The sequence below is a fragment of the Lepidochelys olivacea genome, assembly GCF_965140295.1.
Source record: "Lepidochelys olivacea isolate rLepOli2 genome assembly, chromosome: 2".
Taxonomy (NCBI): Eukaryota; Metazoa; Chordata; order Testudines; family Cheloniidae; genus Lepidochelys; species Lepidochelys olivacea.
The window spans coordinates 60,270,394-60,297,815 of record NC_140412.1 but is presented as its reverse complement, the minus strand read 5'-3'; the positions used below and the strand labels follow the sequence as shown (position 1 = coordinate 60,297,815).

General features: G+C 41.0%; 1 protein-coding gene across 9 annotated transcripts in view; it reads left to right on the top strand.

The window, feature by feature from the left end:
- Positions 1-27,422, top strand: part of SULF1 (sulfatase 1) — a 177,168-nt gene that overhangs the window by 85,020 nt on the left and 64,726 nt on the right. For all 9 annotated transcript variants that reach the window (XM_084618082.1, XM_084618081.1, XM_084618078.1 and 6 more), the window contains 3 exons: positions 3,362-3,601; positions 14,499-14,650; positions 16,648-16,817. In XM_084618082.1, the coding sequence (XP_084474208.1) occupies positions 3,362-3,601; positions 14,499-14,650; positions 16,648-16,817 (562 nt within the window). The remainder of the gene's footprint in view (positions 1-3,361; positions 3,602-14,498; positions 14,651-16,647; positions 16,818-27,422) is intronic.

The following is a 27,422-nucleotide window of genomic DNA, read 5'->3' as shown; positions in this document are numbered from 1 at the left end:
ACACCAATTCCTCATTTTCCATCTCCCACTTAAACAAAAAAAAGGGAAATTTGATACAAAAGACGAAGTCAAATTTCAGTTGCTAACACTGATTCGTCAACCCCACAAAAACCAACAAATCAGTGTTTGGGGTAACCAGTTAACTTGAAATCGACTAAATTGTTTAAAAATAATTAGGGCTGTCAAGAGATTAACAAAATGAATCACGATTAATTGCGCAATTAAAAATATTAATCACGATTAATCGCGCTGTTAAAGAATAATAGAATACCATTTATTTAAATATTTTAGATGTTGTGTACATTTTCAAATACATTGATTTCAATTATAACACAGAATACAAAGTGTACAGTGCTCACTTTATGTTTATTTTTTATTACAAATATTTGCACTGTAAAAAACAAAAGAAATTGTATTTTTCAATTCACCTACTACAAGTATTATAGTGCAATCTTTTTATCATTAAAGTTGAATTTACAAATGTAGAATTCTGTACAAAAAAAATAACTGCATTCAAAAAATCAAACAATGTAAAACTTGAGAGCCTACAAGTCCACTCAGTCCTACTTCAGTAATCGCTCAGACAAACAAGTTTGGTTACAATTTGCAGGAGATAATGCTGCCCGCTTCTTGTTTAAAATGTCACCTGAAACTGAGAACAAGCATTCGCATGACACTGTTGTAGCCGGTATCACGAGATATTTACGTGCCTGATGCGCTAAAGATAAGATGTCCCTTAATGCTTCAACCACCAGTCCAGAGGAGATGCATCCATGCTGATGATGGGTTCTGCGCAATAACGATCCAAAGCAGAGCGGACCGATGAATGTTCATTTTCACTATCTGAGTCAGATGCCACCAGTAGAAGGTTGATTTTCTTTTTTGGTGCTTCACGTTCTGTAGTTTCCACATTTAAGTGTTGATCTTTAAGACTTCTGAATATTTTGGACGGCACTTCAGATTCTTAAACCTAGGGTCGAGTTCTGTAGCTATCTTTAGAAATCTCACATTGGTATGTTCTTTGCGTTTTGTCAAATCTGCTGTGAAAGTGTTCTTAAAATGAACATGTACTGGGTCATCATCCAAGACTGCTATAACATGAAATATATGGCAGAATGTGGGTAAAACAGAACAGGAGACATACAGTTCTCCCCCAAGAAGTTCAGTCACAAATTTAATTAACACATTATTTTTTTAATGAGCAACATCAGCATGGAAGCATGTCCTCTGGAATTTTGGCCGAAACATGAAGGGGCATATGAATGTTTGGCATATCTGGCATGTAAATACTTTGCAACGCTGTCTACAAAAGTGCCATGCGAACGCCTGTTCTCGCTTTCAGGTGACACTGTAAATAGGAAGCAGGAAACAGTATCTCCCGTAAATGTAAACAAACTTCTTTGCCTTAGTGATTGGCTGAACAAGGAATAGGACGGATTGGCCTTGTGAGTGCTAAAGTTTTACATTGTTTTGTTTTTGATTGCAGTTATGTAACAAAAAAAATCTACATTTGTAAATTACACTTTCACAATAAATAAAAAGATTGCACTACAGTACTTGTATGAGGTGAATTGAAAACTACTATTTCTTTTATCATTTTACAGTGCAAATATTTGTAATAAAAAATAATAATACAAAGTGAGCACTGTACACTGTGTATTCTGTGGTGTAACCGAAATCAATATATTTGAAAATGTAAAAAACATACAAAAATATTTAATACATTTCAATTGGTGTTCTATAGTGATTAATCTGCAGCGTGATTTTTTTTAATCGTGATTAATTTTTTGTAGTTAATCGTGTGAATTAACTGCAATTAATCGACAGCCCTCAAAATAATTAAAGATAAGTTCAGATACTACACCTGGCCCTGAGCCTTCCTAGCAATTTTGTGACTTTACAATCCCATTTTTCATGGTTTTAAAATATTTTTCTTCTTCCTGTTTCTCTGTGATAGACCCATACAGAAGAACAGGGAAACACTGAAACTGACTGCAAGCAAAGTGCTCTGAGCTGTGCAAAGTAAACTAAAATATAATAAGAGAAGCTAAAATCCACTTCTCAAAATTCCCCAAAGCTGTAAAACTACAAAACCCCTTAGTGACCGTTGGCCTATTGCCCCCGCCCCCCCATCCCCCCAAGAGTTCCTGGCTTGTTGGACAACTGACCATTGCAAAACTTTGGTAGCTATCAGCAAGTACTCACAGACCCTAGCACAAGCAACCGGGCTCACCATTTCACAGCAAGAGGCTGCTGAACACCTGAAGATCCCACCTACTGCCCTCATCTTTTTCTGCAACATGAGTTTGTTGAGCTTCAAAAGGTTAAAAAAAAAAAAACCCTGAGATAACCATCTCCAAGTCCTTAGGCTAGACCCAGGCATAATGATGTGATCATAATGATCAGGAGTTTGGTTGGGACTGCTATCAAAAATCATTTTGCTGATTCAACCACAAATGCTAAGCTGACTCAGAACACAGAACTTAGGTATTGCAGAGGCCTGTGTGCTGCTCCTCTGCACGGGGAGAGATTTCACCCAGTGAGGTTATTATCAATGCATGTGGTCTCTTTTTAATGTGATTTTTAAAAAATAACTCTGTGCTTTGCTTGCTACTTGATAAATGTATAATTAAATCACTGTTGTCTGGGTGACTGCAAAAGCTGTTGAAGCCTAATACTCCATTAATATTGTAAGGGCTTATTTGTTTTGCATGTATTGCAGTAAAACAATATTTTTTTTAATCCTTTTGAGAAGTCAAATAGCCATTTATAAATAGTGCATGTGTGAGAAGTCCCAGGCTTCAATGGGAATCAACTTGCATGAGTTAGAATATTCACATGAGTTAGAATATTCACATGAGTAAGGGGCTGCAGGATCAAGTTCTAAATCAAATTAAAAATTAGTTAGAAGTGGGGCAAATATTAAAATTTCTTATCCCTTAAAGGAGAGAATTTCGTTGAGTCTTCAATGTCAAATAGAGCTTATTAATTCTTAGAATGGTACCTGTTTTACTTGTCTTTTGGAGATGTGTTCTATGGCACCATCTATCTTTGCACAATAATGTTCAACCGGCTGCTGGCTTGTGAATCTGCCTATCAGATTAATCTACACTTTTATTTTGTGACTGAGCAAGAAAAGAGCTCAAACTTCCTAGAATTTTGCAAAGTGTTTTTGGTGACATGATCTACAATGTTTACTTTTTCTTTAAAATTAGAGCTAGTCAATTAAATGTTCCAAGCCAACAACAGACAGCAAATGTAATAATACATTTATATACTTAAATATCAGGTGACATGACATAAATATATTTTAGATGTTTCTTAGTAGTGGTATAGTAAAATCAGTTATTCTTTATTTCAGGGTCGTTGCAGGTGATGAATAAGACTAGAAGGATCATGGAGAATGGAGGTGCTACCTTCATCAACGCCTTTGTAACCACCCCAATGTGCTGCCCATCTCGGTCCTCCATGCTGACAGGGAAATACGTTCACAACCACAACATATACACCAACAACGAAAACTGCTCTTCTCCTTCCTGGCAAGCAACGCATGAACCACGTACCTTTGCAGTGTATCTCAACAACACTGGCTATCGGACAGGTAAGAGACAGTTCTTAGGCTTTAAATCTCTGCCTAAAATGAGGCAAAAGTGTCTCGAACTAGGTTTAAGGAGCAAAGCAGTGGCTCAGTGTTGGAGCAGGGAAAAGGTGTGTGTCATGAGTGAGGGTAGCACTGCCTATTTGTAATGGTTTAGTCAGATTTACAGCCAAAGACTGAATAAGGAATCCCACTTGTACTGGGAAGCATATTTTCATATCTGGATGTCTCAGGTGAGGACTAGGCTGTTGAGCAGTTACACCTAGGTGAGAGATGCGCATCATCATGGCCGTGTGATTCTGAGCCAGCAGCTCTTGCCATGATTATGGTCAGTATTAAGGCCGAGTTGTGGAGAAGCAGTTATGAGGGAAGATATTTGGGCCACTGCAGAAACTGATACCAGAGACCTCACAGGAGTGAAGATGTGTATGGTGGGGGTGAAACAAGATGAAGATGAGAATTTAAACTTTAGTGTGGGGTAATCTTCACTTTCATTCTCTGAAACTGAACAGAAACATATATTTAAGGCAGCGGTTTTCAAACTTTTGTACTGGTGACCCCTTTCACATAGCAAGCATCTGAGTGTGATCCCCCTTATAAATTAAAAACACTTTTTAATATATTTAACAACACTATAAATGCTGGAGACAAAGTGGGATTTAGGGTGGAGGCTGACAGCTCCCAACCCCCCATATAATAACCTCACGACCCCCTGAGTGGTCCTGACCCCCCAGTTTGAGAACCCCTAATTTAAGAATTGTTCTGGTGAGTGGCAATAAGATTTGATAGTTTTCTTGTAAATTCTTGGTAGTTTTCTGTAGTCGAGCGCTCCCTTTTCTATCTGCAAAGAACTCTTCTTATTCCTCTCATCTATGCTTCAGCTTGATGTAAAACCTCCAGTTCATATATGCATCATCGATCCTTAAGAATAAGTCTGTAAATATTTTAGGCTCCAGCCTGACTCTTTTATAAAGATACAGGAGCTGTGCAAGGTATCAGGGTACAGTTTGTCTAGTTGTATTGTTTGAACATAAAGACTCTCCTTCATGAGACCAAAGAAGCACAAATCTTTACAAGGTATTTGGAGGCAAAGAAGTTTGTGTCCGCTAACAGGTTAGGCACAGGATTTGATTACTTTTGAAGCATACAGTGAGAGAATGAATGTCTCTTTATACCAATTCTCCTAGCACTGCTGCATTTAACATCCTAAAATCTATTTGCTTCCACTTCATCTCCCTCCCCACAATACAACTCTCTCTGGCAAAGCTGGCAGTCCTGCAGAGCTCCTTGATCCTGTTTAAAATACAAAACCGAACAAGCATTTTTATCCTCTTTAGGCCTAATTCTGCCACTGTCACTCACACTGAATATTACTTTGAGAAGTTCAGTTGATTTCAGTGAGATTACTAGTGAAGTAAAATACTGCTCAACATGAGTAAGGGTGGCAGGATGAGGCCCTTTGTTTTTCTGCTGTATGTGGGTCTTAGATGTTAAAGTCAGCTCTGTAGCACTGCCTTCAAATTCTGGATTAAGTGCTAGAAACATTTCCTGATTTATAGATTAGTAATCCACATCTGACCTGTTTCACAAACCTTTACCATATCCACCTGAAAAGCTGCTCAGAGTTTTTAAAATATTTGCTATCTGGCTAGCTAATTTAGGGTTCTGTACTGCCACTCATCACTAAAAGTATCTGAATGCCTTCCATGTAAAATTGATAGCAATAGCAGACTCCCTTGTGAGATAAAAGCTCGGGTTCCCTGGGCAAACTTAATTTGCTTCCCTTGTATGTATGCATTATGATACAGTCTTTGATTACATGATCACATGCTATTTGTGTGTGTGATTTCCTAACTTTTAAAAAAAAATATGGAAAAAACAGAAAATCCATCACGTGACACCACATTGTCACCCACATGGTTCATCAGCAAGGTTGGAACATTTAGATCTATCACGGACCCCTACTACTTAAGATAAAGGAATGTTGGATAGAAGTAGCAGGTTGTCAGGCTCTGTGCAGACCAATACTAGGGGGGCTTCACAGATATTTGCTGCCAGCAGAGAAATGGTGAGACTAAGCAATCTTAGGTTCCATTCCAGGCTCTAGGAGTATGCTTTTGTGGAGACAGACCCTTCAATCTATCTCCTCCCACCCCAAGTTTGATCCCTTCTGCCCTATTCCCTCCTACCTGTCCTGTTCTTTGCCACTCCTGTCTCCTCATCTCAGTCCCATTCTCCTCACCTAGGCAGTCCATTCTCCATTCCTCACGCTTCTCACCCAGTTCCAGTCTCCTTGCCCATCAAGCCCTGGTGTCCCCAACAAGTAAACCCTGCTTCTCCAAACCTCTTTACCCAGCCATTCCCAGGCCCCTTCCCACCCTGACCTCCAGTAACCTCCCTGCCCACATTCCCTGTTCCAGCTGGCTTCCAGTCCCAATCTCCCTCCCTGGGCTCCTTGAATCTCAGAGTCTCCCCCCACTGCTTCTTCGCTCCTTGTCCCAGCCTCTTTCCTGGGCTCCCAGACTCAGTTGCCCTCTCCCCTTTTTGCCAGCCTCCAGTCCCAGCTTCCATCCCCTCCCAAGTTCCTTATTCCAGTCTACTTCTCCATGTCTACTCCCCAGGTCCATGTGTTGGTCTTCTGCTTTAGAATCAGGCAGTTTTCCTTCTCCACACACAATTGCCAACTGTCACACAGTAAATAAGCACCCCAACTTTCACAATAAGCCAGAAATCAAGCAAATCTCATTTCAAAACAAGGCCAAAACAAGCCAATCCCTAAGAACCCCAACACTCTATGTGACTAGATCCTCCCGGCCTGCAGTCTGGGACTGTGGTGGGCCTGCTGTGCACCCCTTACTCCCTCCTACCCCACCCTTGCACCTGCTTGCCGGGAGCCAATCAAAAAGAAGAAGCAACAAGCTACAAGCCAAAAACTAGCCAACAAGCAACTCACAAGCCAATTAAGCCAAAAACAAGCCCAATGTCTGCATTTTTTTCACAGGTTTGGCATGTCTGCCTCCACATTGCCTGGGTCAGCAGGGGGCAGATCATTGAGAGCAGATGAGAGACAGGCTCTTGCTCTCAGTTCTGGTGCTGACTTGGCACAGCCCTGAGCTGCCACTGCAGGGAAAAACCTGCTAAACCCCAGGCTGGAACATGCTTAGTGCTGACAGGATTTTTAGGGAATCCAGGAAGTCTCAACTGATTTTTTTCAAAGGCTTGTAACTAGGCCAGATTTGGGCGGAGTTTTGCAGGGACAGCAAAAAGCACATCCCCGACAGAAAGATCACCCCCCACTTTACAAATTTCAAGTCCCTGCTCCAAAGAATGGGGGTGCTAGGGCTTTTCAAAGAAAAGCTCACAGAAATTTTAACATGGTAAAAACCTAGCCTTGTTATTGGAAATGGCTACGGTTTTGGTTGAAAAATTCCACTTGAGGCAGACAATTGACATATAAAATTTCAGCCCAAACAATTAAAGTATGGCAAAGTTATAAGCCACTGAAAACAGTCTTATAACGGGAAGGACTGTGCAACCCTAAAAAATGCGTGGTGCTACCAGCCGGGCCTATAATAAAGGCATTTTGTTTATATATATAAAGACTGGGCTAACAACCTGTGTATCCAAGTTATAGTTATTAAACCCTAAATATTTTATGGTTACAATTATAACACTGACAGATAGTGGGAAATACCCCCAAAGCTGTAAAAATAGAAAACCTGAGTTCTTCATAAGGTACTACGGTTAAGTTACAGAACTGGGAGCTAAGAATCTGAGACTATTTCTGGCACTATCACCGACTTCCCTTATGACTTTGGGCAAGCTGTAGGTTAAACTCATTTTTGTACCTCAGTTTCCCCATATGCATAAGTGGAATACCGCTTATAATATTCCGCAGCAGTGTTGTGAACCTTAATTGTTGTTTGTGATTTGATAGAGGTACTATAATGTTGCAAAGTAGTGTTGTAACCAGGCAAAAAACCTCTGGAGAGAAAAAAACTAAAGTTTTCAGTTTTGAAATTGTTGTTAGGTTAATGGGAAGAAAGTGAGGAGGAGGTGACTGGAATAGTACTGGCCTTTCAGTTGTGTTGGGCTCTGTCCCCAAAAGCATTGAATCATTCTGCGTCAGTACGGAAATCTCATACAAACAGTTCTTTGCAACTCCAGTAAATGGTTTCCTGATAGCTAGTTTTGTTCAAGGAAGTTGGCTGTCTACCTAAACCAGTTGTCTGGGTCACGATGAGTAAACCTTACTGTGCTATGTGTTTTTAGAGGTGTGGTGGGTTTTTTATGGGTTGGTTGTTTGGGTTATTTTTTTTGTTTTATTATTTGTTTTGTTAAAATCAGAAATGTCCCTGCAAACATTTTTGATGGGTAGCTGCAGCCTGTATGCAATAAATGCCCTTTGGTCTGTGAAAGACTAGGGATGTCTCTACAGTGCATTTACACTGTCTAGCTGTATGACACCCACTGGCACAGATGGTAGTGACATGACTAATTCTGTGATGCAGTGTCTTCAAAATAGTCTGATAGTAAGAAAGAGATTGGGAAAAGATCTTATATAAAATATATTTGATATTGCAAGATGGTGAATCTTAGTAAATTATGAAAATCTCACCCTCAGAATCCACAAAATTCCTGGGTCACATTCTCCCAAGGCTTGCACCTGGGCAACCCCTTAGATACCATTATTTTAGGCCCCAATCCAGTTCAAGACCTTTTGCTAATTGTTAGGGAGAAAGGTAAAAATCAATGACAAGCTTGAAGGAGTGCATTTATACTAGATACTTGCGCTTTGCCAAATGTTTATCTTTTGCAGTGACAAAAACATTCCAAAGCCATAAGGATATCCAGATAACTGCTCACCTTGCCATGTTATTATTTGCATAAACTTCATTGAACATTGTCACACAGACTGCAGTTATTCCAATGTAGCAAACTACTATACATGTCATGAAAAATAACACCGTGTCCTGGGAACAGTTAGTAAAACTGCCAAAATGCAGATAAAACCTGTCTTATTAAAATGCAAAAATCAGCATTTATCTTTGCTGTTGTCCCCGTGGGGTCCATTACACACAATAGTGAAAAGATGTCCCCTGAAAATTGCATTGCTTTTTAGTGAGACTTTTTACCCATTGAGCCATAATCTGTTTTATTCATTACAAATAGAAATGGCTTCCTAAGCCCCATAGCTTTGCTGAGCTGCTTCTAAAAATGTGCATTGCCTGAGGCTACAATCTAGTCCAGTAGTTCCCAAACTTGTTCTGCCGCTTGTGCAGGGAAAAGCCCCTGGCGGGCCGGGCCGTTTTGTTTACCTGCCGCGTCAGCAGGTGAAATTAAAAATAAACAAAAATCCACCCTGGTCCCCGCCCAAAAAAAACAGCCTGAGGCAGAAAGAATGGAAAATTTCAGCCCAAATGGTTAAAGTTTGGCAAAAATGTAAGCAACTGAAACAGGGGGCCTTATAATGGAAAGTGTCAGCCAGCCTTAATTATAGGCGATGGTACCAGCCCCACCTATCATAACAGTTTAATGACAATATTTTGATCCCAGGATCTGAAGGTTCTCAGTTCTCTGATCTATAGGGGAAGCAGGTTAGTATTATGTTCCTTTTACAGATGGGAAACTGAGATATGGGAAGTGACACAACTTTCCCACGGTCACTCAGTGAATTGGTGGCAGAGCTGGGAATGGAAACCAGTACTCCTGACTACAGTCCTGTGCTTTAGCTACAAGATTACCATTTATTTTACATGTCTCTGCAGTGTTTTCCCTCTCTTTGTTCCAGTCTCTTTCTTAGCTCTCTTTTTTTCTTCTTCTTTACTGTTGTCTCTCTCTTTGCCTACTGTTTGGCCCTTCCCTATGGCTTCTCTTCCGACAGTGCCTCCTCTTCCATATTTCTCCCCATCAGTCCTTTCTCTCATTAAGTTTCTTTGTAACCCCTCTGGTTCTGTGAGAGATTCACATCTTAGCTGCCTTCTGGTGGTGAAATATGCAGATTCTCAGCACGACCGCAGTGCTGCCAACCATAGAGGTTTTTAAAGCCCGGCTTGACAAAGCTCTGCTGGGATGATTTAGTTGGGGTTGGTCCTACTTTGAGCGGGGGGTTGGACTAGATGACCTCCTGAGGTCTCTTCCAACCCTTATCTTCTATGATTCTATTCCGCCCCACTTCCTGCCTTGCGGTTCTCCCCTAAGAGTCACAGGGGGAGCAGTGAGAGGGGAACAGGAGGGAGACGTAGCCACCTACTAAGTAGTCCCAGGGTAGCCTCCAGTAGCTGGGAGGAGGAGGAGTTGACAGAAAATCTTGCTCACTGTATTCAGGCCTTGCTTATGAGTAAGGATACGTTTTAGTCATGGGTTATTTTTAGTAAAAGTCACGGACAGGTCACGGGCAATAAATAAAAAGTCACAGCCCCATGACCTGTCCATGACTTTAATTAAAAATACCTGTGACTTAAGCTTACCTGCTGGGAGGTGGGCGCTCCTGAAAACTGCTGCTGAGGGTGGGAGTCTGAGGCCCCGCTGTAGCTGGGGTGGGGGAGCCAGGGGCCCCCTGCCACTGGAGGGGGGCGGCTTGGGGCCCCCTGCCGCTGCTGGGAGGAGTGGCCTGTGGCCCCACTGCCGCTGCCATTCCAGCTGGGGGCAGCCCAGGGTCTCCCCGCCACCACCGCTGGTCCAGGCGGGGGGCAACCCAGGGCCCCACCACCGCTGGTCCGGGCTGAGGATAGCCCGTGGCCCTGCCACCACCACCAGGGAAGCACCGGGGACAAGCTGCCTGGGGCTGCCAGAGTAGCATCCGGTGCGGCTGGCCCCTGGGCTTCCCCAGCTGCTGGGGTGGTCCTGAGGTCAGCTGCACCAGTGCTGAAAAATTCACGAAGGGCATGGAAAGTCACAGAAGCCGTGACCTCCGTGAATGATTCGCAGCCTTTCTTATGAGTGAAATTCCGCTGGCATGATAGTGGCATCAAGGCCAATATGTGACTGTCACTCCAGATGAATGACACTTGACAGGTATGTAAACCAGATGGATCATACTAATCAAAAAGTGTTGCATCCAATATGAGGGAATTCTATATTAAACCTCATCAAATATAAAGAAGAACTGATTACAGAACTAGCAATTAATGGTAACTTAGGTACAAGTGATCATGACTTGATCACTTTGTAATGTGCAAACAGAATAAAGTCCAGACCAGTGATATAAATATATATTTTGGTGCTTTAAAAGAGCCAATTTCACAAAGCTGAAAATAATTATGAACCAAATCAGCTGGGAGGAGGAATTTCATCAGAGAAATGTAAATGGTATATGACACTTTACTAAATGGCCAAGAAGCCACAGTTGAGGAAGAAGGCCATATTGGTTAAAAAACTGACCTGGTTCAGAGGGAAAGTGAAGGCAGCTATGAAAAAAGAAAGAAAGAAAGATACATTACATTATATATAATATATATAAAAAACAATTGAAGAAAGGGGAATTAGATAGTAATGGATATAAATTAGAAGCTAGGAATTATAAAAAATTGACAAGGGAAGCAAAGGGACAGAAGGAGAAATCTATGACCAGTAAAGTGTAAGGACAATAAGGAGGCATTGTTAAAGTATATTGGGAACAAAAAGAATTCTAGCAATCGTATTGGTCCATTACCAGTTGTAAATTATAGAATTATCAATAATGATGCAGAAAAGACAGAACTGTTCCATAAATATTTCTGTTCTGGGGAAAAACAGATGATGTAATCATATCAAATGATAACATTCTTTCTTTTCCACCATTATCTCAGGAAGATGTTAAACAGCAGCTACTAAAGTTAGACATATTTAAATCAGCAGATATGGATAACTTGCATCCAAGAGTTTTAAAAGAGCAAGCTGAGGAGCTCGCTGGAACATTAATGTTGATTTTGTAATAAGTCTAGGAACACCAGGGAAGTTCCAGAAGATTGGAAGAAAGCTAATGTTGTGCCAATATTTAAAAAGGGTAAACAGCCTCACCTGGATAATTATAGACTTGTCAGTCTGACTTAGATCCCAGGCAAGATAATGGAACAGCTGATACAGGACTTGATTAATAAAGAATTAAAGGAGGCTAATAACATTAATGCCAATCACAATGGGGTTTATGGAAAATAGATCCAGTCAAACTAACTTTATGTCTTTTTTGATGAGATTATAAATTTGGCTGATGAAGGTAATAGTGTTGATGTAATATACTTCTGTAAGGCATTTGAATTTATAATCACATTTGATTAAAAAACTAGAAAGATATAAAATTAACATAACACACATTAAATGGATTAAAAGGTGGATAACTGATAGGTGTCAATGTAATTGTAAACAAGGAATAATATGAAATAGGTATGTTTCTAGTCAGGTCCTGCTGGGATCTGTTCTTGGTCGCATTCGATTTCACGTAATTATTAATGAGTTGGAAGAAAACATAAAAACATCACTGAAAAAGTTTGCAGATGACACAAAAATTGGGGAAGTGGTAAATAATTTAAGAGGATATGTCACTGATACAGAGCGATCTGGATCGCTTGGTAAACTGGGTGCAAAAAGCAATATGTGTTTTAATATGTAAACATCTGTATGTGTACATCTAGGAACAAAGAATGTAGGCCATACCTACATGACGGGGGACTCTATCCTGGGAAGCTGTGACTCTGAAAAAAATATTTGGGGGTCCAGGTGGATAATCAGCTGATCATGATGTGGCTGTGGCCAAGAGAGCTAATGCAATCTTTGGATGCATAAATAGGGGAATTTCAAATAGGAGTAGAGAGTTATTTTACCTCTATGTTTAGCACTGGTATGACTGCGGCTGGAATGCTGTGTCCAGTTCTGGTGCTCAGAATTCAGGAAGGATATTGATAAATTGGAGAGGTTTTAGACGAAAGCCACATGAATTAAAGGCTTAGGAAAGATGCCTTAAAGAGTATGTCTACACAGAAAATTAAGCCTGGGCTTGAGCCCCTAACCCCCTTGTTTCCACACACCAATTGTGTTAATCTAGGACTCGAACCTAGGGCTGCAGGACCCTGCAGGGCCCAAGCGCGTGTTAAGCCTATTGCTTTCCTGTGTGCACATGGCCCCAGCTTGACTTGGGTCCCGGAAGTCTTCTGGATGTATCCCATAGTTCCTTAGTCCTGTCTACGCTGACAATCTGTGATGCAGTCTATTGCACTCTGTTGCAAATGGAAGTCACACCTCCATTTGCAAAGGTCAGCCGCTCAGATCAGTGTTAACCCATTCTTCTGAAGATAATTAGGACATGAGTCTCCAGAGCTGTCAATCTATTAAAATGAAGCCTTGCAATTCTTAATTTTTAAAATGGGGTGTTCAAAGAAGGTGTTTTTTTCTGTTGTTTTTATATATTTTTGTCTGTTTGTTTTGAAGTTTGACATAAAATGAAAGTGTCAGAGGAAAAACACACACCACTGGTTATGGAGCAGTGAATGTGCCCCCTCTGCACCCTGGAAGGCAGGGATAAGGGATCCCAGGGAGAATGGCTTCCACTCGCTACTCTGACCGTGCACCCAGCCCAGGCACCCCTGCACATGCCAAAGGAGATCAGACTGAACATTCTGATATTTTCCCCTTTTTCCAGCACTTTCAAATTCAAATGGTGAAGCTGGCATGGTAACCTCCCCCGCCCTCCACTGGGAATTGTTTTGTAAACCTTCCCACACATGTGCTTTTTGTTCAGATTGAATTTGGTGTTTCCCTAGCTGCTTCCATTTCCTGGTTAAAAACAGCATTTGTCATGTCTGAGGTACAATTCAGAACAACACCGGGGAACTATAGGCAATTTACCAGCATAGGGACTTTGCCTGTGGGAAGGGAAACATCCTCTTGGTCACTCACCCCCAAAGGAGTCTGGCTTGGTGTGCACAGGAAAGCCCCTCATTTCTGACTGCTGATGAGGTAGACAGTGGAAAGTGTATCCACTGAAGGATTCACCCACTCTTCATTCCCCTCTGGGAACTGGTATGAGGAACTGCAGTCACTTGGGGTGTTGGGGTGAAGGAAGAAATAGCAAATGAATGGACCTGACTTCTGAGAGTTACCAGCTCTGGATAAAGGAGGTAGCTTCTGGCAATAGATCAGGAGCAGCTCTCAGGGAAAGAACTGTCCATGTTATTGCATGTCACTCTTAGTAGCAGCAGACCTATAGCCTGCTTCCTTGGTCCTCTCATCTCCTTCACTTCTGCCTCACAGAACCTGTAGTAACAGACTGACCTTCTCAAACTAGGCTCTTCTAAGAAGGAGCATTTTCTTTCCCAAAGACAGTGTCCTGCGTTTTTGCCCATCAGTTCCAAGGGATTGCTATGAGTCCTGCCATAGACCAATGTCCGCAACTCCTGTATCCAGCCAGGAAGTGTAGCAGTATGGCCAACTACAAACATTCAAAAATCATGAGCCAAATCCTAAACAATGTGAAATTTGGCTTACTCATGACATTCTAAAAAATTTTGGGTTTTTTAATTTACCTTTTGGGTTTTGACCATATAGTCCATTTTCAGACTTTTCTCTACAACCATGATTGCTAGAAACTTATTCATTTTAAATGAAAAGTAAGAGTCTCATATGATCACATGACTCCAGGAGCTGGGGCTTAAGAAAAACATCTAAAATCAGGAGAGTTGGCAACAGGGTCTGGGAAACACCTCATTTTAATTTTAAAAATATGAAACTATTAATATTGGCGGTTATTTTATCTGAATTTCAGACGTGCAACATCTTGACTCATATTAACACATTTTTATGTTGATGTGGTCCACAGTAAAATAGGACCCTTCATTCACATATTTATGCTTTTGAGATGAACTAGAAAATTGAGAGTGAAAAGCCAAAGTTTCCCTGATGTATGTGCCTTTTTTCTCCTTCACAGCTTTTTTTGGGAAATACCTCAATGAATACAATGGCAGCTACATCCCTCCTGGGTGGAGAGAGTGGGTTGGATTAATCAAGAACTCTCGCTTCTATAATTACTCCGTTTGTCACAATGGCTACAAAGAGAAACATGGATTTGATTATGCAAAGGTATGGTCCAGACACATTTACCTTTGATTGATTACACCTAAAGAGTACATGTGTCATTTTCTCACAGTCATAGAATCAGATAATTTGAGATCAGTTTCTCAAATTTAAAGGCGCCATTGTAGAATGAATAAAAAGCTACAAAGGGTCTTTAATCTGGTCTCTCTCTCTCTCTCCCTCCCTCCCTCCCTCTCACAGAAATGGATGGCTCCATGTAAGAATAAAGGCCGTTCTTGAAGAAAATATTGTGTCTTGTGTTGCTGATCTCTTATGTTAAGATGATGGTATAGCTGAGTATTGCTAGTTATTAGCCATATTAAGCAAAGCTTATCTGGCGCTGTTTTCCATTATACTGGGGGAGCGGGGGCGGGGGAAGGAAATAGTGTGTCTGTGGTGTCAGGCTCTGGGTATGAGAATGAGAATAGATAAGTGCAAAAAACAAGGGTTAGACAACTTCAGACTTTGTTTGCACTCCTGACAACATTTGGAATGTATGCCAAGGAGACCTGCCAACTGCAGTGAGATTTCTCAGAAGTGTGTAGCACTGGAAATTCTGTAGTTTCCAAATCACTTTATGCAAGCTGGAATTTCCTCAGAATGGAGCTCGTGGAGGATGATACAGATGTTGCAGCTGTAGTTTCTGACCCATGTAATGAGATTTCATTGGAAGCTCACAATAGCTGTTTCTGATTTCCCCACCCATAGAAATTACATGACACTGATACAAAGTGTAAAAAAGAAAATAAAGAATACTGGTTAGTTATAAATTCCTTCCACATCCTCTGTGTATAGCAAGAATGTATAATGTTTATGAAAATAGGAAGAAAATTAAGAGAACAATAACCCATTCAATGACCTCCTCTCAGGGTAATTCATTTTACGGGACTGAGATATCAAAAATTACCAAAATACTGGTGCCCTGGTAGGTGACCGGATCATCATGGTTCCTATAAATAAGAAGTCAGTCTCTTTCACATCATTACAGGAGCATTAACATCTAGACTACTTTATCTGCTGTGTGAGGGGGGGGAATGGGGGAAAAGAGAGAGAGAGATTACAGCTGGTTGGCTTGTCCTAACACTGACATGCAAGGGACACAGATCCAGTCCCTCAGGCACTGCTTTTGCAGCTGTTTGGGGTCTTGAATTCACAACATGTGATTAGTCATGCCTGAAAGTGCTTGAATTTGCAAACATCATCTCGGAACTTTCTCAATGAAACTCACACTAGACCGCCAGGCCAACAAAGAATGCTTAGAGGTGGCAGGTGGTTTAATTTAAGTTTTCATCTTTTTTTCTTCTTTCCATTTCCTCCCTTTCCCTTGTAGACTTCCATTTGCCACCTTGGCTGCAAGTTAAGCCAGTTTATTAGCAAGTAACAACCTTAACCTCAGCAGCTGCAATTCTTTATGTTGTATAATTAAAAGAACAGACCCTGCAGGAATTCAAGTACTCCCTATATTTATATGTTTAAATGCAATTTCTTTGATAAAGACATTCCTAGGCAACCATATTTTTTTAATATGTTCAGTATTGTAGCCTTCTCCCAGGTCGCACAGAGACAAATCTATATTTTGAAGAAAGCACATAATAAGGACTTAGATGTAAATATGAAATGATATTAGGTATGGGTGGTTTCTTGCACTTTGGTATCATTATGTTTTGTCGAAGAGCTTTATTAACAAAATTTAAGTAGTATATATCGGCTCTATTTTATGTGCTGGAAAACACCATGTTGCCAAGTCTGGTAATCATATTCAGTTAATACAACCTGTTTTATGGGTAAGAGAGTTTTGCAAAATACACTCCCATCTAATATGCCTTCCTAAGAAAGTAATTAGTGCCTGGTGTGTTCTGTGTTCTTTATGATCATGTGCCTCTTTGAAGGTACGTTTTTACTTCCTGATCTAAGCGCTAATGATTGCTTGGTATAATATAATACTGTGATCTGATTAATGATGCACTTTGTAATTTTTATTTTGTGTTAAATGTATGTTACAGGACTACTTCACAGACTTAATCACTAATGAGAGCATTAATTACTTCAAAATGTCTAAGAGAATGTATCCCCATAGGCCCATAATGATGGTTATCAGCCATGCTGCCCCTCACGGCCCTGAGGATTCTGCACCACAATTTTCAGAGCTCTATCCAAATGCTTCGCAGCACATGTAAGTAAAATTTGGCTTCTGCCAACTCTGGGTATGTGTATTGCTTCTTATTGTTTTTCATGGAGATGCTGCAGGACCATACATTTGAGGGATCTGTAGTGAGTAGCAAATATAACTCCTTTTTAGTCCAACTGTATGTTGTACTGTGCTTGTTCCTTTAGGGACGTACGATGCCAACTTTTACCATCGTGAGGAACTCTTTTCTCTGGGGAAGTGGTGTAAGACTAAGAGCTCTTTATTAGAGAAGTACAAGGCTCTTGGCCATTTTGTTAAGGCAGCTTCTTACAATATGTTGAAACAAGTAGACACTGTGAGAACCTTCTGCAAAGGTATTACTTCCTTCATGTTCCTCTAGGATATAGTTTTCCTGAGAGCTGGTTAACTGAATATGTTTGTTGTGGCATCGTCCTTCGGCAGCTTTTGTGCAGATGTTCACACCAGGCTTGCTTACGGAACAGCAATAGCCTGGTTCCCAAGCAGCCTGTCAGTCTGTGTTTTTAAATAACATGCTGCTTATTATTTTTGGAAGGTGGTTCTACTGTTCTAATGACTGTCCCTACTGGCTTTGGGTCCAATAAATTATTAATTAAAAGGTTTTGCATTTATCTGAGGAAATGAGGACACGTGTACAACGTCCCTTTTTGTGTGTTGTTCTACAGGTATATATTCTAATGTGTGTAAGTAGGTGATAGGCAGCAGCAGACCCAAATGAATTTATTTTTGTTTTAGATTATAACATAGGAGGAGTTCTGACTGGAACTCTCCTGGTCTAACCCCCTAGATATGGATTATGCATATTCTTTTCACAGTGTGAAGTACAGGAATTGTTCCAATTACCCTCTGCCCTTTCATTCATGATCATGTGGACCAATTTAGACTCATAGAAGATTAGGGTTGAAAGAGGAGATCATCAGGAGGTCATCTAGTCCAGGGGTTCCTTGATGAGGCCGCCTCAACATGCTATAAAAATGCGAGGGCCCAGCGTGGGTGGGGAACTGGGGGCTCCAGGCCGGGGTGGGACCTTTGGGCGAAGGCATAGTTTTACTTCTATTGGCGGAGGGGCAAGAGCTGGCAGGGCTTGAGCCAGCTCTTCACAGCGGGGTCCAGGGAGGGAGCGAGCGCCACCTCCACACCCTGACTCACTCAGGAGGCCACCCAGCCTGTCTGGGCTGTGGGGGGATGCAACCAAAAAATATAACTCAAAGAGGGGATTCAGTTCAAAAAGTTTGAAAATTGCTCAGGGTGCAGGGAAGGGGTAGCTAGGGGCTGTGTGCATGCAGGTGGGTAGCTCAGGGTGCAGGGAGGGGGTAGCTGGGGCTGTGTCCAGGCAAGGGGGTAGCTCAGGATGCAGGCAGGGCATAGCTAGGGGCTGTGTATGAGTGTGGGGGGGGGCTCCCAGCTTCATGGGGGCAGGGGAGAGCGCGCTGGGGCTCTTGGCTCCTGGCTTGGGGTGGGGGACGATTTGCCAGTTTCAGCCGCTCATCGCTCCCGGCTTTGTGGTGGTGCTGGGGTGGGGGTGGGGGGCACACTGGCTTTAGCCTATGTCTAGCAACTGTGGTCTGCTTTCTCCCAGACCTTTTGCTCTTTCCCTTCACTCTTTCCTGCATGTTTTTTTTCCCCTGTCTCTGAGTTTCCCTCCTCCTAGGAGCAACTACAGGCTACTTCACCTGCAGCTCCTATCTGCTGCCAACTTCCTGGCTTTATTCTAGCCCCTCCTGTTCTTCTGCTGCTGGGCTCCATCTTCAGTCAGGCTTTCAGTCTCTGCTCTTCCCTAGCTGCAGCCTATCAGGTTAATTATCCTCATTTAACATGCTCTGCGTTGTGTGGGGTGAACATCACATCACACATTCATTCTCACATTTGTCAGTAGTGCAAACCAAGCCCAAATGTTCATGGCTATATTAGGCAATGGGGTAATGCCTGCCTGCTTTCACAAGTACCGGTATTGTAAGTTCAGTTGTTAAGTACGCACTTTAACAGGAAACCAGTTCTTGAGAAGAGTTCTAGATATTGGGTTTGGAATTGGTGCTATCCTTCTGTGTTCTGAGGATACAATAAGACATTGTTCACAAGTTAATGGGGCAGATTCTCTCTACCCTTTGGCAAAGAGTAGTATAATTTTCACTCTTAACTATAGCTGGGATTCATCTTAGGGGAGGCTAGGAGGTGATACTGTTAGATTTCCCTTAGGGATTGTGTTCAGCAGAGAGGCACTACATCAGCACATGTCCCTGTTGGCCTTGTCCTTCCTGTCCCTGGGATCATAGAATCATAGAATATCAGGGTTGGAAGGGACTCCAGAAGGTCATCTAGTCCAACCCCCTGCTCGAAGCAGGACCAATTCCCAGTTAAATCATCCCAGCCAGGGCTTTGTCAAGCCTGACCTTAAAAACCTCTAAGGAAGGAGATTCTACCACCTCCCTAGGTAACGCATTCCAGTGTTTCACCACCCTCTTAGTGAAAAAGTTTTTCCTAATATCCAATCTAAACCTCCCGCACTGCAACTTGAGACCATTACTCCTCGTTCTGTCATCTGCTACCATTGAGAACAGTCTAGAGCCATCCTCTTTGGAACCCCCTTTCAGGTAGTTGAAAGCAGCTATCAAATCCCCCCTCATTCTTCTCTTCTGCAGGCTAAACAATCCCAGCTCCCTCAGCCTCTCCTCATAACTCATGTGTTCCAGTCCCCTAATCATTTTTGTTGCCCTTCGCTGGACTCTCTCCAATTTATCCACATCCTTCTTGAAGTGTGGGGCCCAAAACTGGACACAGTACTCCAGATAACCAGCTGAACCAGGGATAACCAGCTCATTTTAGGATCTGTCCTGCCAGGTAGAACCCAGAGGGCAGGAAGTTTCTGCTGCTTTATCCTGTTTCTGAAGACTTTATGACTGCTTGTGTTTGGAGTCTGGGTTCCTTGGCTTGCATTGGTGGAACCAATGAAGTAAATAAGTCCCCAAGGTTTAACAGTAAAGGAACATAAAAAATCCTGTTTTGTTTTGTAAGTCCATTAGAAATGTTACATGAGCTATCTGAATAGGTGAAGCTGTGGATTGTGGTTGTCCATTTGAAAATTTGCTTTGCTTTTCGTGCTTGTGCAAACTACTCTTCCTATTATCTGTATAGACCAGAAAACTGTGAAATCAAAATAGCTTTAATCTGCTAAGATGCTTGTTTTGGAAGCCAGAAAGCATGAATCAGGTGTGTCTCTTCCTGTCTACCTTGGTGGCCTGGATTTCCTGGCATCTTTGTTGTAAAGTGTTCCTTCTCTAGCTGCCACGAGAGAGAGACTTGGGTGGATTGTTTTGTATTTCTTGTGAATGACTGGGCAGGTTAAGAGTTCAGTCAGCAGACAAAGAAGTGAGACAAATTGAAGACAAACTGCCAATTTGGGTGCATGAAGCTACTAAATAGCTGGTTTCTATAGTAAAAGCATTAGCAACATGTTCTGACTAAAAGAAAGAAGCTAAGTGTCTCACACAAATATGTGGCTGTCCCTGTGAAAACAGTGCAAGGGCAATAAAATCCCTCCTGCCTGGGTTAGTGTAACTTGAACGTTTAACCCTTGGGTTTTCTTCCTTGGTGGTCAAGCATCATTTGGATCACTTTTGTCTGACCTTGGGTTACAACCATCTGACCTTCGATTTTGTTTTTAAAATGTAGTTGTGATATCGTGTTACTGTAATGCTTATCTCCAGAAAAGAAGGGAAACCAGGTCAAAAGCTGCTTGCTGGCTTTGCAAACTGAGCTGGAAGGTTAGAGACCAAAAATGCCTAGAGACCAAGAATTAAGTCTATCAGCCACATGCAACAGGAGATTCTGTTTAATAAGACAGTAGTTTAAACATGCCCTTAAATTATGTATCAGTTCATTGCTGGTTGAGAGTCTGTATTGTTTGTTGTTTAAAATATTAGCTGTTTAAAAAAATAGAGGTATGTTTGATTAGGAATGAGCTATTGGGTCACATGTATTGAGCTGCAGTATAGCTGCCATAGCAATATTTCCATTCCTCTTTGATTTCATATTTGTTTTTTTCTTTTGTGTCCTCACCTACTTGAGTGAAAGAAGAAAGTCAAATGCACACAGGTAGAAATTCTCATATTGTTTTTTAATCCTTTTTTGTCAAAAATATATATGGTAATATTGCCAAACCGAAAAGATGGACTTGCACACTGCTGTCATTTCACAGCGCTATCCTTCCACTTCCACCATACGAATGAACGCTCACACATTGAATGAAAACACTTCAAAAGACAAGCAAGACTATGAAATGCTTGCTGTGAATCCTTACTACAAATGTTCACTTGTTAACTTCAATCATCTTCAATTTAAAGTGAAAATCAAACTTTCTCATATTCGATTCAGTAAAGGATGAAATCTTTTTATAAGTATGAAGAACACCGTCTCTGGGCTCTTGGAATTTTTCCTAATCCATACAGTGTTTGCAGAGTTAAAAGAATTCCTTGAGTGTTGGCTGTTGTTTGTTATCTATCCCATGTTGGCATGGTGGTCTTTTCTGAAAATATGTCATACTGCCACATCCATCCATCTACACTCAAAAAATTGTTTCCAGAGAATAAATCAGTATTTGAAAAGATTAAATACATAATGCAGGAATATGCGATTCTGCTGGCACAATGGATGTCAACCATTGTGAAGCTAGGTGGCTAGACTTTAGGAAATACTGTATTTAAATATGAAATTTACATATACAAAAGATGGCTCTATCCAGGTGTCTGTCAGTTAAAGTGGAGTCCTACTCCATGGCACAACCTAGCATTAAGGCTCTGACTTAGAGAATACTTTCTCTGGCTCCCATGAAAGTCTAAATTCTTAGTTAAACTAAGGCCACCTTACGCTTCTCTGGCACTTTAAGTCCCTTTTACCCTCCAGCATAGAGTAGTCTTAGAACAACTGTGAATTAAGCCTGAGATGTTTATAGCACTTCTGAAAGAAAATAAAATTATATGATATAAACAAACTTTAGAAGTAAAAATCCACATTACCAAAAAATGTCAGAAATGGAAATCCAGAACATTTCTTGCTGTGTTGAATAAAAAATTTTCAGCCTGACAGGAGGACCACTGTCAGAATCTATGGTTGTCTGTAACCATAAGAAACGAATTAGTACCCCAAAAATGGCATTAATGGTTTCAGAAAAGCGAAGTGGTATACAAACCAGACGTTTTTAGGATTTTAAAACTTTATTTTTTAATTTTTTTAAAAGTGTAAGGTGCTGAACTGAGAGTTCAGGTGAGTGATGTTTATTCACAATATGAGTGCAGCATGAAAAGAATCAACATAAGCTTCCCCCCAACATGCCTCAGATGCTGCCCTTCAGGTGTAATCTAGGTCTAGGGGTGAGGCAATGGTTCATTCTCCTTGCCCATTTAGTCATTGATGTGTCTGCTGAGACTGTCAACAACCTGACAATTATGGTGGTCTTTTTTGTAATGTGGGCACTTATCCACTAGAAGCTAGACTGGGATCACAAAATTACTTCGTATAGGGACAAATGAGTCTCACAAAACTGGGTGACTGGGCAACAAAATGGCAGATGAAATTCATTGTTGATAAATGCAAAGTAATGCACTTTGGAAAACATAATCCCAACTATACATATAAAATGATGGGGTCTAAATTATCTGTTAGATCCAGAAAGAGATCTTGAAGTCATTGTAGATAGTTTTCTGAAAACATACATTCAATGTGCAGTGGCACTCAAAAAAGCTAACAAGATGTTGAGAATCATTAAGAAAGGGATAGAAAATAAGACAGAAAATATCATATTGTCTCTATTAAATCCATGGTACGCCCACATCCTGAATACTGCTTGCAGATGTGGTCGCCCCATCTCAAAAAAGATATATTGAAATTGGAAAAGGTTCGGAAAAGGGTAACAAAAATGACTAGGGATATGGAACAGCTTCCATCTGAGGAGAGATTAATAAGACTGGGGCTTTTCAACTTGGAAAAGAGATGACTAATGGGGGATATAATAGAAGTCTATAAAATCATGACTGCTGTGGAGAAAGTAATAAAAAAGTGTTATTTACTCCTCCTTATTTACTCCCTTCACAAACACAAGAACTGGAAGTCACCAAGTGAAAGTTCTAGACAGCAGGTTTAAAACAAACAAGAGGAAGTATTTCTTCACACAACGCAGAGTCAACTTTTGGAACTTTTTGCTAGAGGACATTGTGAAGGCCAAGACTATAACAGGGTTAAAAAAAAAGGACTACATAAATTCATGGAGGATAGGTCCATCAATGGCTATTAGTCAGAGTGGGCAAGGATAGTGTCCCTAGCCTTTGTTTGCCAGAAGCTGGGAATGGGGGACAGGGGATGAATCACTTGATGGTTATCCTGTTCTGTTCATTCTCCCTGCAGCACCTGGCATTGGCCACCGTTAGAAGACAGGACTTTGGTCTGATCCAGTATGGCCGTTTTTATGTTCAGTGGCTCTTGTCACTACTACTCTGAGGCCTATTTGAACTGATGACCTAGACATGAATGACATGGTCATCCAGTTCGTTGGAAACATCATTTTAAAAAAAGGATTGGAAGTAGAAATGTTGACATACATTTAATTATTGGGATTTGTTTATTTATCTCCATAACTCTCTAGCCCTCTTGCAGCAGAAACAAGACTTTCTAAAGTAAAAAGGCAATTATGTTCAATGGGTATTGTGATACAGGAGGGCCAGGGAGCAGTGGTAGAGTGCTAGAGGGGAAATATATAAGGCCAAGGCTAATTAAGGCATGGTTCCCTGTAGACTAGGGAGGGTGGCTACAGGTTAATTGGAGCACCTGCACTCAATTAAGGCCCTGTCAGGAACCTAATAAAACCCCCTGCTTCAGGCAGTCAAGGAGAAGGAGGAAGGAGAGAGGACTGGAGCTTGGAGGTGTGCTGTGAGACTTGAAAGATCAGAGAACCGACGTAAGGGACACTCTGCCCCAGCAGGGGAGGGAGACTCCCTACTGCAGCATCTAAGGACCAAAGGTACCCCACCCAAGGGGGAAGAGGGTAAGAACCTGCAAGGGTTGAGAGGGGCTGCGGCTCAGAGTGAGGAGCAAACCCAGATTCCTCCCCCGCTTCCCTCCTCTACCACCTTCCCGGGCCACTAGCGGGGACCTCTGCAGCCCAAGAGCAGGAGCAAGGGGTGGTGTCTTAGCCCCCCTGCTAAGAAAAGCACAGGACCCACCATACTAACACTGGCCATCTTGTCACAGTATAAACTTCTCTATGCTATATTCTAAGGAACTCAGTGTGGCAGATACACACACACACTTCCAGGGTGCCACCTGATGTACTGGGGTGCCATTAAGCCTGCTTGTTCCACCAGCCTGAGCTTTCTCACCCTGTCCTGCTAAGCCAGGCCCTCGAGCCTCCTCTAGCACACACACAGGTAGGGCCACACCCAGCTGCAGAAAGACACAGACACTGAGATCAGATCAGCTCGGGAATTGCCCAGCACTCACTTAACTTACAAATGTAGAATTATATACAAAAATATAACTGCCTTCAAAAATAAAACAATGTAAAACTTTAGAGCCTACAAGTCCACTCAGTCCTACTTCTTGTTCAGCCAATCATTCAGACAAACAAGTTTGTTTATATTTGCAGGAGATAATGTTGCCTGCTTCTTGTTTACAATGTCACTTGAAAATGAGAACAGGCGTTCCCATAGCAGTGGTGTAATCAGCGTCGTAAGTTATTTACATGCCAGATTCGCTAAAGATTCAGATGTCCCTTCATGCTTAAATCACCATTCCAAAGGACATGCGTCCATGCCGATGACGGGATCTGCTCGATAATGATCCAAAGCAGAGCAGACCAACACACATTCATTTTCATCATCTGAATCAGATGCCACCAGCAGAAGGCTGATTTTAATTTTGGTGGTTCGCGTTCTGTAGTTTCCGAATCGGACAGTTCCTCTTTTAAGACTTCTGAAAGCATGCTCCACACCTCGTCCCTCTCAGATTTTGGAAGGCACTTCAGATTCTTAAACCTTGGGTCGAGCGCTGTAGCTATCTTTAGAAATCTCACATTTTGTCAAATCTGCAGTGAAAGTGTTTTAACATGAACAACATGTGCTGGGTCATCATCCAAGACTGCTATAACATGAAATATATGGCAGAACGCAGGTAAAACAGAGAAAAAGACATACAATTCTCCTCTAAGGAGTTCAGTCACAAATTTAATTGACACTTCTTTTTTTTTAACAAGCGTCATCAGCATGGAAGTATGTCCTCTGGAATGGTGGCTGAAGCATGAAGGGACACACAACTGTCTAGCATATCTGGCACGTAAATACCTTGCAATGCCAGCTACAAAAGTGCCATGTGAACACCTGTTCTCACTTTCAGGTGATATTGTAAATAAGAAGTGGGCAGCATTATCTCTTGTAAACATAAACAAACTTGTTACTCTTAGTGGTTGGCTGAACAAGAAGTAGGACTGTGTGGACTTGTAGGCTCTAAAGTTTTATATTGTTTTGTTCTTGAATGCAGTTATGTAACTAAAAAAATCTACATTTGTAAGTTGCACTTCCACAATAAAGAGATTGCATTATAGTACTTGTATGAGGTGAATTGAAAAATACTATTTCTTTTGTTTATCATTTTTACAGTACAAATATTTGTAATCTAAAAAAATATAAAGTGAGCACTGTACACTTTGTATCTGTGATGTAATAGAAATCAATATACTTGAAAATGTAAAAAAAATCCAAAAATATTTTAATAAATTTCAATTGGTATTTTATTGTTTAACAGTATGGTTAAAAGTGAGATTAATCGCAATTAATTTTTGAGTTAATAACGTGAGTTAACTGTGATTAATCGCCACCCCTACTGGCGACCCTATGGCACCTCAGAAACTGAATAAAACACATTCCCTGCCTGAAAGAACTTAACATCTAAATATACAAGAAGATACAATAAATGAGAGCAACAAAAAATGGGTAATAGGAAAAGAGGGAAGACTGCACAACGTTCATAAATATAAGGTTATGTAGTTACTTAGTTATCTCATAAAGCTTATCAAGATGAAGAGTTATTGTGCGGCAAGCCTGAATGGAAATCTACAACTCACCAGCTTAACTCATCATGTAGCAGAGGTGGTGCTAATGCTTAGGAGGTCCTAAGCAGGAATAATTTTGCCTCCCCCTTGCCACTTACCCATCCTCTAAAAATTGCATTATTTCCACAAACCAGAAAATATACCAACACAACACATGCTAATTCTCTTGTTAAAAAGTCCACATTCAATACGGTGAATTAGCGGTTTGGGACCATAAGCAGTTGCTCAGTCTGCTTATGGCTAGTGATACCAGTCCGGATGGACATTGCTGAAGTGCAATGAAAGTACCAAAGTGCAGCTGGTGCCCTGCAGATTTACAGTTGGCCCTGCTGCGCAGTAAATCACTTTGTAGATAAGCCCATATGCATGTCACGAAGTAAAATATGTATTTCCTTTCCCCTCAATCTATTTTAAGTTACTTTTTTATTTGGATTGATAGAAATAAAATTATAGATTTAAAAATAAAACCTTTACAGGACTAACTCAGGAGTAATAGAAAAATGTATCAATGCTGTAAATAGACTGTTTTATTAACTCTCTTTTCCCCTCCCACCCCAAACTACAGCCAAATGGATGTTTAACCTTTAACTCACAGTATGTGTACTATATGTGCAGTTTCCATATTGATTGCAGCTACTGTAAAGCAATATACATTTATACCAAGATGTATTTTAATATATTAAAGTGCCAGCAGTGCACAAATCATAAAAGAAGTTGTGTGCCTTTCATGAGGAGATTGCAATCTAAATAGGCTATGCAGTTGGAGGCCTCCATGCTAATGGCACTAATTTAAGGACTTCGGAAATGTGCGCATTCAACAGGACTACTCATGTGTATACTTACTCATGTGATTAAGCATTTGTAAGATCAGGGCCTTAAATAGTGAATTCTTGTTGCCCTTTATGATGGGTTACTATTTTTCCTGACATGGGGCAACATTTGTTGTTTAAAAATAGATGTCTGCTTTTCCTCATTGTTTTTCCAATGGTTAATCTTAAGTAAAGTAATGTGAAGGTTTGTTATCCACGTGCTCAGAGAATTTTGCTAAGCAATACATTTTAAGGCGCTGTGTATTAAATTGGCCGTCAATATTGCAAGCACAATTTTGCTTCCACAATTAAATGTAGGCTCAAACTTTTGGGTGCAGTTGTCCCTTATATGTTACCCTTTGGACCTCCAGTGATGTGATTTGAGGGTCAGTTAAGCATTTAAATGGATGTAATAATGAACTAATATAATAAACTAATTGCTCCCATATTTTAATTGGAGGCCATTTATGACAATTCAGGTATGTTTACAGAGTGTCTGTCCATTGTCTCTTCAGTCCACGCATGCAGTACTCCTACCCCAGTTACATATGGGTATGAAGTAGAGAGTAAACAGCAGGTTTTGATTGCCATATCTAATAGGGTTTATTAAATAGCAGAGATAGTAAGTCTGCAGTGCTGTGCTAGTATTTGTGAATTTTTCCATTGTAATACATAATTACATAAAGAATATGTTTGCTCGTTGCTGAG